The sequence below is a fragment of the Xyrauchen texanus genome, chromosome 39, assembly GCF_025860055.1.
Source record: "Xyrauchen texanus isolate HMW12.3.18 chromosome 39, RBS_HiC_50CHRs, whole genome shotgun sequence".
Lineage (NCBI taxonomy): Eukaryota > Metazoa > Chordata > Actinopteri > Cypriniformes > Catostomidae > Xyrauchen > Xyrauchen texanus.
The window spans coordinates 13,811,975-13,827,097 of record NC_068314.1 but is presented as its reverse complement, the minus strand read 5'-3'; the positions used below and the strand labels follow the sequence as shown (position 1 = coordinate 13,827,097).

Sequence of the window (15,123 nt, the reverse complement as noted above, 5' to 3'; positions counted from 1 at the left end):
CTTTAGGACCCTTAGTGCCAATCGGGCATCGTTTAAATGCACGGCCTACCTGAGCATTGTTTCTGACCATGTCCATCCCTTTATGGCCACCATGTACCCATCCTCTGATGGCTACTTCCAGCAGGATAATGCACCATGTCACAAAGCTCGAATCATTTCAAATTGGTTTCTTGAACATGACAATGAGTTCACTGTACTACAATTGCCCCCACAGTCACCAGATCTCAACCCAATAGTGCATCTTTGGGATGTGGTGGAACGGGAGCTTCGTGCCCTGGATGTGCATTCCACAAATCTCCATCAACTGCAAGATGCTATCCTATCAATATGGGCCAACATTTCTAAAGAATGCTTTCAGCACCTTGTTGAATCAATGCCACGTAGAATTAAGGCAGTTCTGAAGGCGAAAGGGGGTCAAACACAGTATTAGTGTGGTGTACCTAATAATCCTTTAGGTGAGTGTATATATATATATATATATATAGCAAGGAGAATCATGGTTACATTACCCATTGACGCACGTGTTATCAATTGTCCATATTGACATAAAAAAAAATTTTTTATGCAAAATATAATGTAATTCGATTTCAAGGTGAAATGCTACCTGCTCAAGTTGGCAGGTTTTGTAAGATTAATCCATATTCATTTACCTCAAATAAAAAAATGGTGTCTACCCTGAATATGGTTCATACGGATTTAAAAGCACTTATTAATAATACACATTGTCATAGAATAGATATCCATTTTAGAATAATCAAGAGTCATTTCTTTTATTAAGAACAAAGCTTAAGTCATAGACTGTTTTAAGAGCACTTTATTGTTTATTGAGGCTACTTAAAGTACAAAACAATGGCCTGCCAAAACATATTCCAAGGAGAAACAAGGCCATGAAATGAGAGTATAATACAGATTTACACATCGGTAAGTACACTCGAGGTGCCGTGATAAGTTCAACATTTGTTTCTTGTCGTCATTCTCCTGAAAGCACGCACATCAAATAATAAAAAATATCGTGGAGTCCCAACCAGTTAGATTGGAGTAAAGTTACTCAGACTCACGGTCAATGAGAGGAGTATGTTTGTTCAATTGCCTCCAGAGACAGTTGAAAGAGCCTCTGTTCAGAATTGTATCGAGACTGCTCAGTAGCCTTCAGAAATAATACACAAGTGGCTATCACACTAACGCAGTGTTTTCATAGAATAACGGTGTTCCTGCACTTTAACCTTAGACAAAACCTACAAACAAAAAGATCAACTTTTTCTTGAAAAACAAAAAAGCGATTACAATAAAGGACAAGGGAAAATTAAATAGCTACATATCATTAACAAATTAATTGTTCCTCAAAAAAATACCTAACATTGTTTCTTTCTCTGTACATTCGTTACGCACAGCGTAATGATGGTCTTATAGTTTCCTATATATATATATATATATATTTATATATATATATATATAAAAGAATTTGTTTGTTTTTAATTAAGTGATTTACCTACAGAGTGTAGGGTAATGTGTCACAAGCAGAAAGTGAGTGTACTACCTAATAAATTGGTAGTGAAATGTATATATAATCGACAAAATATTTTCTCCCTAAAATCACCGCCCCCCCCGTATCCTAAAGGTCTACTATAATAGGATACAACAACTTTGAGGCAAATACATCCAAAAAGAGCACAGGGTGAAACGGACTTGTCTATTTGTGAAGAAATACTTTTGAAAAGATAGCATCTGTTGAGATTGATGGCTGTCTGGCTTTTCATTTCTTGTTTTAAAATGTCATCATATCCAATAGCAAAACTGCGCCGATGGAATGTAAGGACGAGCTTAAGATCCAAGCGTCTCCTGTATCTCCAACCTCTTGTCAGTTTCTAGATAGTCGCTATATTGAAATTGTTAGAAAGTTCGACACCTGTATGCAGTTCCCTATTGGAGGAATGTATTTTGTCTCGGTACAGGCAGATTGTTTGATAACGGTCCTTTATGGCAGCTGCTGCTAAAAGCTGCAATGCTGAATTAAGAGTAAGATCAAATATAAGATTTTTTTTCGGCAGATTGTCAGCACTACAGTTGACCGGTCCATAGCTGCTAATGCTTTCTTATTCAGTCATGCAAAAAGCGATAGCGTCCTGTACCACGAGATTAATAAAATATAAATCCGACTGTTAATATATAGATGGCCTGTCCGGCGGCTGTTTTATTTTGTATCTGGCAGCTACCACAATGCATAATGAATAGAAATAATAATAATAATAATAATAATAATATGGAGTACAACTGTACCAGCAGTAAGTTTATCTAGAACTGTTACTGACAAAAAATAAAATCTCACAAAAAAGCTAAAAATATTACGATTGAAATGTCTACACAATAATAGATACCAGCTATTTTTTTTAAACATGCAGCGGTAAGCACTAGTTTACCCTCAAAACCTTACAGACTCTACTAAACCCACAGTGCCTGGGGGAAAAAAACGAATCCAAAAACGACAAAAAAATGCCCATGTTTGATGCAGTCCAGTTGTCAGCACAATAGAGAGAACTGTATGAAGCTAGATGTAGTGACCAAAAACGGGTTCCCTCCCCCCTACAAACATTTCTAAAGTGATGTAAGCCAAATCACTTCCCACCTGTATCAGCAGTTCACCCTCTTATACATTTTCTTTTAACATCCAAACGTGTATCCAACACCAAACTGACACTCAATCCATCAGAAGTGCAAAATCAGACCAGACCTTCCATTTCAAGTGCACACATACAGATTCAGGGTACAATCGGGAGAGAACATGATGAACAATAGACTGTGATGTGAGACAACCAGAAAGTAAATCTAAAAGAAAACAAAATAGCAGGGTATAATGGAAGAATGGATTTTGGGGAACAGGTTTGCATCAGAGGTTTCTTTGGTATCTGAGGCAGATGGTTAGTTTATTGGATGCTGGTTGATTTAGAACCTAAAAACCAAAAAGCTTTCTGCACAACATTGCTGTTTTTCATAAAAGGTATGGGCATCCCATAATGCAACCGCTAAGCTAAAAGTATACTAGCATATTTGAAAGAAAATGAAATCAAAAGAAAACAATAGCACAAAAAAGAAATGTTAAAACAAGCACATCCTCTTTGTGCGTTCTTATGTACATAGCTATACATGAGCAGTGCTGAAACATGCATGGTTGCTTTGAGAGTTGAAGCACGCTGGAAGAGACTGGGACTATGGTGAGCTGGTCCTTTTTTCAAGACACGAGGGAAGGGGAGTGATTATGGTTGACCATGTGGCTGTTAGGGGAGGAGTCTGGGCTGCTAGTCGAGCTGCCCTTGGCCTTGATCTTCTTCCATGCGTCACCCAGCGCCTTGGCGAAGTGGTCGTCCACAGAGCCTGTGATAGACACGGAGTTTGTTACGGGCTCTGGCTCCTTGTAGTTCTTGCCCAGACTGCGACGGAAATGCTCCTCGATCACAGGGTCACAGGCTGTGTTAGCTGAGGCAGAGGAAAAGAGCATTTATTTTGGATCTTTGAAATTATAATTTTGGATCAAATATGAGACCTCACCCAAACACTTAAACAATTTCAGACAGCTAATGCATAGTACTTTCCATGAAAAGTGTAAAAAAAAAAAAAAAAAAAGGCTTGAAAATTGCGAATGTTGAAAGGTGCGAGCACGACAGTTAAATGAGATGTTTTAACAGATGATTTTTGATTATTTCTTTATTATTGCCTTTGAAACTGTAGTATTTAACTGTTTATCGGCATTTATATTGGCCAGCCTGCTCCCTAGATATCTGTATCAGCCATTGAATAACCCATACCAGTCGACCACTAATAATAATGAGAGCATTCTAGTGTTGTCATGGTGATCGTTTGCAATGTATTTATCATCTGCATCACAAGCAACAATCACCGTGTAGCGAATTCAAAATAATTAAATTAGGGACTATTATTTTCACTTCGTTCCAAAGCTCAATTTTGAATCTCATGAAATGTTTTTACAAGGTAAAACAAACTAAAAATCTGGGCATCAGACTATGTCCAACTTGGGTGCAAAATGGGTGCAAAGGGTGGTGCGATCTGCCAGAAACATCATCGGAGGTGAGCTTCCCTCCCTCCAGGACATCTATAACAGGCAGTGTGTGAAAAAAGCTCGGAGGATCATCAGAGACTCCAGCCACCCGAGTCATGGTCTGTTCTCACTGCTACCATCAGGCAGGAGGTATCGCAGTATCAGGACCCGCACCAGCCGACTACATGACAGCTTCTTCCCCCAAGCAATCAGACTTTTGAACACTTGATCTCTCACGATCAACAATCAGCACTGCACTTTAATTATCATCTTGTATCACACACTGGACTGTCAAATATATTCTCCCCAATTCAACTACTGTGTATATATATTATCTATACCCTTACTTTTTATTTTTATTGTATGTGTATTCTATATTGTGTGTATTGTTTACTGTACACTGTATATTGTGTAAGTATGTGTACATTTGTTATGTAAATTGTGTTGTGTAAATATGTTGTTTATTGTAATTGGTACTGCTCTGTTATACGGAACTGCACACAAGACTTTCACCTACTGTTGCACTTGTGTACACAGTAGTGTGCCAAAGTGATTTGTTTTGATTTGAACTTGCACATTTGATTTTACTATCGGTTATCATTACTGATTAGGACTATTGACTTTACAAACTGCAGTTTTATTGCTTAACAGACATGTCTGAGATTGGTTACAATACTCAACCACACAACACAAATAAAAACCTTTGACTGTAATGCTGTAATAGTACGTTTTCACGATCACCATTATTTTTTTATTTTTTTTATTCATTATGCACCCTTGTTTATTTTTCATTTATTTTATATGAGGTTTGACATGTTTACAACATTGTTACCACAAGTTGGGACATACGTAGTTAAATACAGTTTAAAACCATTATTTGTGTGTTTTTCAAGCAAAATCATTAAACAAAAATTAAAGTGTATATAAAAATATATATATAAAAAATGGGTTAAAAAGCCTAAATTATCACTCCGTAGACCCTAGCTGGTTTGGGACCAAATGTTGGTTTGTAGTTATTGACCCAGTTTAAACCTGGCAGTGACATGCACAGACCTTAGCAGAGACAGGGGCGGAAGGATAAAAAAAAGTACTGATTTTCTTTTTTAATAAGTAGTATTTATAAATACTTAACTAATTTCTTTAATATATATATATTAGGGCTGTCGATTTAATGTGTTAATTCAGTGCGATTAACTTTATTAAAAATAATGCATTAAATCGCAATTATCGCATGTCCCCGGACCGTAATAAAGAAAATTCCTGAGAAATGCAAGCTTGTAGTACCACCTGTTTATTCCAGAGGGCGGTAAGTGAAACTTCAGCTGTATGAGCAACGCACAGTTTATACAGTGAACAAAACACTTCAGCAGCACAGCACAAACATACGTTACGTTCTTGCATTCAAAACAATTGGAGCGCAAATTCAAACTAAGGGATCTCAAGATGTGATTTAAGTATTAAACTATATTTAACTTGATCTAGTGACCTAAACATGTTATGCTTATGACTCAACGCACCAGAGACGCTACACAAGCATGTCTGATGCAGGTGTTCATTGACGGGTCCTTAAACAAGCCCTCATAATAAATCTCCAACTGATTGACAAATTCACTTGTGTAATGGATTGCTGTGAACTGTATGACAATGATTGACTTATGATCAATAATATGGTAGTAAACAATACATTGTATTCTAAAGCTGCTTTTTTTTAATTGTCTTATAAATATGATTAACACTTCTGCCACAAGACATGTATTGCATTTTAATTACCTGAATATTTTAAATGTTTTAATATTTAAGATAACTATGTATTATTATTTCATCATTATATTTTGAATTATTGTTATATGAGGGGCTTTCTACAAAAATATTTGTATATATTATTAAATAGGATTAATTAATCGGGACACCATGCAATTAATTTGTTTAAAAATGCTAATCAATTGACAGCCCTAATATATATATATATATATATATATATATATATATATATATATATATATATATATATATATATATATATATATATATATATATACATACATAGCACACACTATATAATGTTCTCCATTTTTCCTTTATCACTAAAATATTGTTATATTTCTCACAAAAAGCACCATGGTATTATTATTATTATTATTTATTTTCAGACATGGTCAGTGATAACCCAATGTTTTTGACATGTGTCAGTAAAACCATGGAATTTGTTTAAGAACTTTCGAATATTATGACAGTATCATGAAATATGAACATGATCGATCATTCATTCCCATGGCATTACCCTGGTAATGTGGTGCGTGGTGTGAATGCGCGATGAAAAAGTGCGAGCACGAGGACTCGAGGCGATCGACTATGTTCCGCAAATGCTACAGGGCCCTTGAATAAGGTATAACATGCGAGTAAGGGCATCTGGTGGAGTTTCTGGTGCCCCCCCAGGGAGTTGGTGCCCTACGCAGACTGTGTAATATGCGTAAAGAGAGCTGCGGTACTGTGGTAGCCTAATGGTATTTTTCTGAAAGAGATTATTCTAATGGCTTATTAGTTTCAACAAAACCAAACTGGCTTTAGCTTAACCAGACAGCTCCTTCAGTTCAATGTCAATATTCTATAAAAGACTAACTGAATTTATATTACAGAAAGTGATAGCTCACATTATAATGAATAAATCGGTCTACACTAGTGGTACGCTATGTCAGAAATGCGGTAGCAATCAAGCATTATTCTTTTGATAAACTAACAAAACAATACATTGAGTGGAGTTTTTATCTGACTGTTACCAGCCTAAAGGTTTAGTAAGGCTTAGTAGGGAGTGTACGCAGGCACGTCTGGCTGCCGCTGCTCACCAGGGCTAGAGTCCAATTTTTGGATTGTTTTATATCATTTTATATTGTATTTGAATTGTTTTATATCAATCAAAGTTCGACCAGCTTGAAAAAGCCCTCTGTCAGTGTTTTCCACGAATTCGACTGGAGTCTTTTGGATTGTTTATACCAACCAAAGTTTGACTAACCTGAGGGGCTCGCTGTCATCAGTCTGCGGGACTCGTGTACGGGGCTTGCTGTCAGCGCTGGCACACGAGTACGGGCTATCGGCAGACAGGCTACCTTGTCGGCCAGCGGTTAGCGAGGCTGGGTGGCATCTGTCCTTGTTTGGCATGGTGTTTAGTTATTCCTCCTCACAGCTCCACAAACTCAATTCTGCATTCAATCCTGGATTTAACATCCCCATTGTAGGTGAACTCGGAGTTTCGCGTGGCTTCCGTTATGTCCACCGGAGTACACGCAGATGCTTTGTTCACCACCAGCAGGCTGAGCAGTACATTCCGTCAATCTGGACGCTCGTCGCAAAACTGACACGTCATCAGAGCGCTGCCACCAAGAGGCTATTTCATTCCAAGCAGGATATAAAGCGTGGAGTGGATTACAGCCTGCTTCGGCCCCTACAGAGACATTCTGTTATCCTCAACCCAGCACCCCCAGTCAAAATTGAATTTTTAAATGCACAATTCCTTAATAATAAGGCATCTTTTATCCATGACCACATCATCAACGAGCATATACACTTCATGTGCCTAGTTGAAACCTGGCAACAACCAGAAGTTTACTCTAGTCTAAATGAAGCCTGTCCCCCTGGTTATACTTACCTAAGCAAGTCCCGCACCACTGGCCGCGGTGGTAGCCTTGCCGTTGTGCACCGAGTAGATTTTAAGTTGTCCCCCCTGTCTCTGCCTCTCCACTCTTCTTTCGAATGTCTTGCAATCAAATGCAAACTGCCACTTTCCACTACAATGCTCCTGATTTATCGGCCCCCCAAACCGAACCCAGCTTTCATTCCTGAGATACATGATCTCCTCACCACACTTTACTCAACCTCAGGGAATATCATCATACTTGGTGATTTTAATATCCATGTAAACGATCCCCAATCCTACTCGGTAGCTGAACTCACTAATCTTCTTGACAGTATCAATTTCATTCAACACGTCGATGTCCCAACACACTCCAGAGGCCATACTCTTGATTTGTTGATAACAAATTCCACCTCTATCAGCAATCTCTCGGTGCACGATCTGGGCGTGTCCGACCATAAGGCCATTTCAATGGAGCTTCCCATCCTGTCCCCCCTCAGTAAGTCAAGCAGACAAATTAGTTTCAGGAACCTTAAAAACATCAACCCACTCACCCTGACTACCGACCTCTGTCATCTCTCCGCTGCTAGCCCCCTTTCAGTCATTGAATCTGTGGATCTTTACAATTTATCACTTAGCACCCTCCTGGACAGTCATGCCCCTGTTAAGTCCAGAACCGTCACCTTCAAACACTCAGCACCCTGGTACACCAGGGAGCTGCGGCTGCAGAAGAGAACAGGGCGTGTCCTTGAACGGCGTCTCAAGGACTCAGGGCTTGCTGTTCACAAGCTAGCGTACTGGGAACATCAGAGGGCCTACAGCAAGTCCCTCAGTGACACCCGGTCCCGGTTCTACTCTCACATAATCAACAATAGCCCTGGTAACTCTAAGCAACTTTTTGCAACCATAAATCATCTCCTCAAACCTCAGATTCCCTCACACTCAGAGAACATGCAGGAGCGTTGCAATACCTTAATTTCCTTCTTCAAAACAAAAGTTGAAAAGATCCGTTCCCTTCTCTCCAGCCCCCTGCTGTATCTGCTACCTCGCACCCACCCCCTCTTCTCCTTAGCACCTCTGCTCCCCCAGTTATATCCATTGACCCTCAATCTGGGACTACACAGCTCCTCTGCTGTTTTACGGATATTACTCAGCATGACATCGAAGTCCTTCTAAGGAAGATGAAGCCCTCCACCTGTGACCTGGACCCATTTCCCTCAGCCCTGATAAAAAGTCATTCCTCTGCAATAAGTCCCATGATCACCAAAATCATTAATCAGTCTCTCCGATCTGGCCAAGTCCCTAAGTCCCTGAAAACTGCGGTCATCATGCCAATACTCAAAAAGCCCTGCCTTGACCCCGAAGTACCGGCCAACTACCGCCCCATCTCCAACCTCCCTTTCCTGTCAAAGGTGCTGGAAAAGGTAGTTTCTGCTCAACTCCACAATCATCTCATAACAAACAGTCTTTATGAGAAGTTCCAGTCTGGTTTTCGCTCTGGCCACAGTACGGAAACTGCCTTGGTCAGGGTCACCAATGACCTGCTGATGACGGCTGATGCTGGCTCTCCATCACTTCTCATCCTTCTCGATCTCACCGCTGCATTTGACACTGTGGACCATCATATTCTTTTACATCGCCTCCAATTCTTCCATTGGACTCTCTGATATTGCTCTGGCATGGTTTACATCATATCTCACGGACAGAACTGAGTATGTAGCCCTGGGTGCTGCTAAATCGACACACACTCTGTTACTTGTGGTGTCCCTCAAGGATCAGTCCTTGGCCCCACCCTCTTCACGCTGTACATGCTCCCCCTTGGTCATGTCATCAGCCGGCATGGAATATCTTTCCATTGCTACGCTGATGACACCCAAATTTACATCAAAACAAACCGAAACCCCTCTGCAGCCCTTTCCACACTTTCCACCTGCCTGGAGGAGATAAAGACGTGGATGGCTGCTAATTTTCTACAACTCAACAGCTCAAAAACGGAAGCCATTCTTGTTGGCACCCTGCACCAGACCCGGTCATCCACCATCACCAGCATCACCTTCTCTGGTCATGACATCCACCTCTCATCCTCAGTCACAAACCTTGGTGTTAGAATGGACCCTCACTTGACCTTTGAGGCCCACATTAAATATCTTTGTAAAACCTCCTTCCATCTCAGGAACATTGCAAACTCCGCCCAATGCTCACTTTCCCCGATGCCGAAAAACTTGTCCATGCCTTTGTTTCCTCCAGGCTGGACTATTGCAACGCACTCCTCATCGGGATCCCATGCAAGAACATCAAGCAGCTGCAGTACATTCAGAACTGTGCGGCTAGGATCCTGATGGGCGTGCGGAAGTACCATCACATCACTCCTATCCTTAAATCGCTCCATTGGCTTCCTGTCCAGTACAGGATTGAGTTCAAAGTTTCCCTTCTGTCTCACCAGTGCCTCCATGGCAAAGCCCCCCTATGTCTAAAACAACTCATCACCCCCCTTTCCTCATCACGCCATATCCGCTCTGGACAGGCCAACCTCCTACAGCCTTTGAGGACAAGGCTTCGTACTATGGGTGATCGTGCCTTCTGTTCAGTTGCTCCCAGTCTGTGGAATGCTCTCCCTGTCCATCTAAGGGCCCCACAGTCTGTGGACTCTTTAAAAAAAGGCCTTAAAACCCATCTTTTTAGTAAAGCCTTTTATTGCTAATGGTGTTATCTTAATGTTTCTGTTTTTATTGTTTTGCATTGTAGCACGTTGAGGTCATTGAATTGATGTAAAGTGCGTTATAAATTAAATTTATTATTATTATTATTATTATTAAAAGGTAACGGCACTCCGGGGCGAATTTTTTGCTTCCTTGAAGGGCACTCCTGCAGGAGGTGACACCACTCGAAAACACCTGGTATGTGTCTCAAATGTGTCCTATATGACCACTTGTGTTCAGATTTGAAGGGAGGGATTTTTTGACGACATGCATCAATCACTATTCCACGGTTACTGCATGATAATAAACTGCGAAAAAGTCAGAAAAGACTAGGAAAGTGTCTCCCAGGTGCAGTTTAATGCACAATTAAATCTAAGCACAAACACAAAATTTCGAGCAGAATTATCAGTTGTTGATAGACACAAATTCCCGGTTCAAACGGTAATTTTTTAAGATTATTTAGTTGTCTTCTTGATATGTTGTAGAAATGGTCCAAATAATGTTCCTTCCAGGACATCACAATTTTCTCTAATGTTACTTATTTATATTTTTTAGGGTACAGGCTATATATAATAGGGCTACGTAGTGTGATACACAGATTATATATACATTTCACTATCAATTTATTAGTTAGTACACTCACTTTCTGCTTGTTACACATTACCCTACACTCTGTAGGTAAATCACTTTTCAGCAAAATATGTCAAATATTTTTTATTAATCATGTTGGTTTAATGTCAGTTTTTTTTTTTTTTAACACTTATTTTTTAATAGTCCTCTAAAGAACCTGGGATTTGTGCTTTTATAGTAAAAAATAAATATAATAATAATCTGTCATGCGATACCAATTTTTATCCTATTCATGGAAAGTGCCAGATGGTGGGGTCTCAAATCAATGATTCACAGTGATGTTTGCTCCTACTTACAGTTGGAGGCTCTCCGATAGTTTGAAGTGGGTGAGCAGCCGTTGTGAGACACGGTGCAGTGGGAAAGGTTACAGTTACGATTGTTCGCTGGGGCACATGTGATCACAGAGGGCCGATTCTGCACACAAAACACAAATACAAGTTCACAGAAGGAGCATTAGGCAAGACAAGCAAACGGAGCAATTTTGTCATATTTCAGGAGGTAACAGGAACTAAACCTGATCATCTAAATTTCTCTGGTCCATGTACATCTGTCTACATTGAAGGAGATCTACAATGACTTAATTCAGCTCAAAAATAGGATGCACCTTCAAAATGTCTATTCAACAAGAGGTGGACAGATTTGATATCAAAGACAAGCTTTCATTCAGATAAGATAATTAACAGTTTTCAGATAAGAAGCTAATAGAACTTTGAATCTTGACCTTTTAATCAAAAGAAAATTGTTAAAGCTTTTTGCTTTCTTCAATAAGGCATTGTGTACTGAAACATAAATGGAGGGCTGTTGAGGGTTACCTGCTGGCGCTCAACAGGGCTGACAGTAGGTGAGATGGCGACAGTGCGGGAAGTGTCCACATTTTTGGTCAGTGCGAGAGGCTGGTCCATGGCGAGGTTGGGCATGTGGGCATAGAGGTGACCACCAACAAGACTCATGGTGGGGGTAGTGATGCGCTCGATGGGACTGCGGCTGCGATCCCGGGGGTCCTTGCGGTAGTCCCCGTTGGCAGGCTTGCCTCTGCAAGACAAACAAAGGAGGAATTGTGCTGCAGCCCACGTCAAACAGCATAAACAGGCAGAGCTATTAATGCTGCATTCAGCAGGGCCTGGCAAGAGCTACATACCTCCCTCAAGTAGTCACAATAACTTGATAAGAAGCATTTGTATGCAGTCAATATTGCTTACATTTAATTTAGTGCACACAGAGAGTTATTTGAAGCTACAGCCTCAGTTTAGCCATCTCTATTTTAGTGTAAATGAAAAAAAAAATTCCCTGACAATGAAAAGGAAACATAGTTTAAAACAAATGTCCCAAGTTTAGAATTTATTACTGTTATAATTCATATTTTGATCATATGTTTTTGAAAAAAACTGGTCAACAAAAGTTTTGTTTTAAAAATGATATAAGAGGTGTCTTGGCCATGACACAAAGTTGAGGTAGACAAGAGTCCTGTGACAATTTCCTGTTTTATGGTTCTTAACCATACATGTGGGGGGAAGAAAAAATAAATAAAAACCATACATCACATAGGTGTATTCAAGCCATTGCAGGGATTTTGGATTAATAGATAAACAAATATTAAATGTTATATTTGATCTGAACTGTTAGACTCTACATTATCTAAAAATCCCAGTTCTCAACACAAACCTCCCTTCCTGTTTTTCTTTTCCCTTCTAAAAAAACACACACATGCAGCAAAGCCTAGAAGCACTATTCCGCCCTTCCGGAACGATCTCTCTCCTGTTGCCAACAGAGCAGAGGCCCAGTAAGGGGCCAAATGCACTATTCAAGGCTTCATCTGTGCTTCAGAGGAATAGAACTTAATACCCTTCACTAGGCACATAGGAGAACTGAACAACAGCACAGGAAGAGCAAGTGAAACTCTTAATCAGGTATTGAAGGAAATGCTGCTTTCATTGCAGAACCTCTACACAGTTTGGTGACCCTGGTCCAACTTGGGAAAAGGCCAATATCTGGTTCTGAGTGATATACATAAAGTTGAAGTGTGTAACTTTTTTCCTGTGTTAACATACTTTTTTATCTTGGCTTAATATGCAGAGACAACATTAAAGGTGCACTCAGTAACTTTTTGATTGCATCATCTTGGACTTAGTGACACCTTGTGGTGTGGATGCAGCATCATTCAAAATCAATAGTTTTCAGTTACAGATGCCATTTTAGAAATTCACTATTCACAATCAGCCATGTCTAATTTAATCCAAGAGTGAAAGTGTCCAATAACAAGATGTTTACTGAGATTAATGTGAAACTTACATACCATACATGATTTGGCTTTTCAGCTTGAACAGAGAGACAGGAGCCATCAAACATTGTGTATCATATTTGACGCATACAGGGTTATAGGGTTAAGTGAGCCATTCTTAGGCTAATTTTCTTGAAGTGTAAACACTGTCTCTGTAGCACTATTAAAGTTCCTGTTTTGAGCGACCCATCCATACCAACACAATAACATTCACCAATACCGAGATGAGGGGAAACTATCTGTTTGCTCAATCAACAGCAGACGCGGGGCACATTTAGAAAGCCGTTTGAAAGAAAATCTTTTGCAATTCCGTTCGGTTGGCAGGAATTTACATTTTTGCTACTTTTAGCAAGGGATGTTAAAATTGTCAATTAATAATTTGATTAAGCTTATTGATCGTCGATTAATTTCATAAATGTGTTCTGAAATCAAGCCATGTCATTATCCTGTTCAAAGAAGATGACGCACAGATGCGACATGAAACGGCCTCAATGCAAACGCTGTTGGAGTGTTTCTCTTTAATTGAACATTAATGTTTTCTGCCCACACCGTGATAGACAACAAGCACTGTTGATCTCCTTGTTTCATCCCAAGTTACAATTACGTTAGCATTCATCAGGAAAGCACGAGGGTACATTCAGCTGGCACCTCACCATCTTCACCTTGTGTTATGATTTGACTTAATGAAAATTTTTTTTAAAAAAGTCCAAAAGGTCTGAAATATCCCACAATTCACAACATGGAAGTTTTAATTAACTCAAATATGCATAAGTGATATATCTTGAATGCAAGTTATTTTTAACAGCAGCCTAATTCATTAATAGTAATTAAACAATTCACAAATTTGTACTAAACACAGCTGAAATGTATTAAAATACACTGAACTAAGAATATTTTAAGAGGAAAATGCCAATACTGTATTCCTTAAGTGAACTAATGTAAATTAAATTTAAACAGAATATATGCACATTTTATTTGGAGACCTCTATGTGCATTTTGCGATACTGACGTTAACAACTAATCGATTAATTGATTGTTAATTTCCACGACGATCGATTATGAAAATGTCTGAAAACTGACATCATCTTCAGCGAGAACAGAAATTCTTGAATTTCATGTGTTGGAAGCAGGAAAAATGGGTAAGCATAAGGATCTGAGCGACTTTGACAAGCGCCAAATTTTGAAGGCTAGACGACTGGGTCAGAGCCTGGTCATTTTCTTTTAGGTCATGTGGACGGCCAAGTGTGTCGTTTACCTGGGGCAGCAGGATGCACTAAGGGAAGAAGACAAGCCGACAGAGGCAGTGCGATGCTCTGGATAATGTTCTGCTGGGAAACCTTGGGTCCTGGCATTAATGTGGATGCTATTTTTACACGTACCACCTACCTAAAGATTGTCTCAGACAACATACACCTCTTCATGGCAACGATATTCCATGATGGCAGTGGCCTTTTTCAGCAGGATAATGCACCCTGCCACACTGCAAAAATTGTTCAGGAATGGTTTGAGAAACATGACGACGAGTTCAAGGTGTTGACTTCGCCTCCGAATTCCTCAGATTTCAAACCGATTGAGCATCTATGGGATGTGCTGGACCATTAAGTCCAATCCATGGAGGCTCTACCTCGCAACCTACAGGACATAAAGGCTGCTAACGTCTTGGTGCCAGTTACCACAGGACACCTTCAAAGGTCTTGTGGATTCCATACCTCAACGGGTCAGAGCTGTTTTGGCAGCACGAGGGTGACTTACACGATATTAGGCAGGTGGTTTTAATGTTGTGGCTGATCAGTGTATATTGCCCACCCCAAGAGCCATTTGTGTCAATTAGTTAAAA

At 39.8% G+C, this 15,123-nt stretch overlaps 1 protein-coding gene across 3 annotated transcripts in view; it reads right to left on the bottom strand.

Annotated features, from left to right (window-relative positions):
• Window positions 1-798: 798 nt before the first annotated feature.
• The window catches only part of vgll4b (vestigial-like family member 4b), a 74,309-nt gene continuing 59,984 nt past the window's right edge, over window positions 799-15,123 (bottom strand). For all 3 annotated transcript variants that reach the window (XM_052111717.1, XM_052111718.1, XM_052111716.1), the window contains 3 exons: window positions 11,821-12,040; window positions 11,305-11,422; window positions 799-3,471 (listed from right to left, as the gene is read on the bottom strand). In XM_052111717.1, coding sequence (XP_051967677.1) covers window positions 3,227-3,471; window positions 11,305-11,422; window positions 11,821-12,040 — 583 coding nt within the window. In that variant the 3' untranslated portion in view covers window positions 799-3,226. The remainder of the gene's footprint in view (window positions 3,472-11,304; window positions 11,423-11,820; window positions 12,041-15,123) is intronic.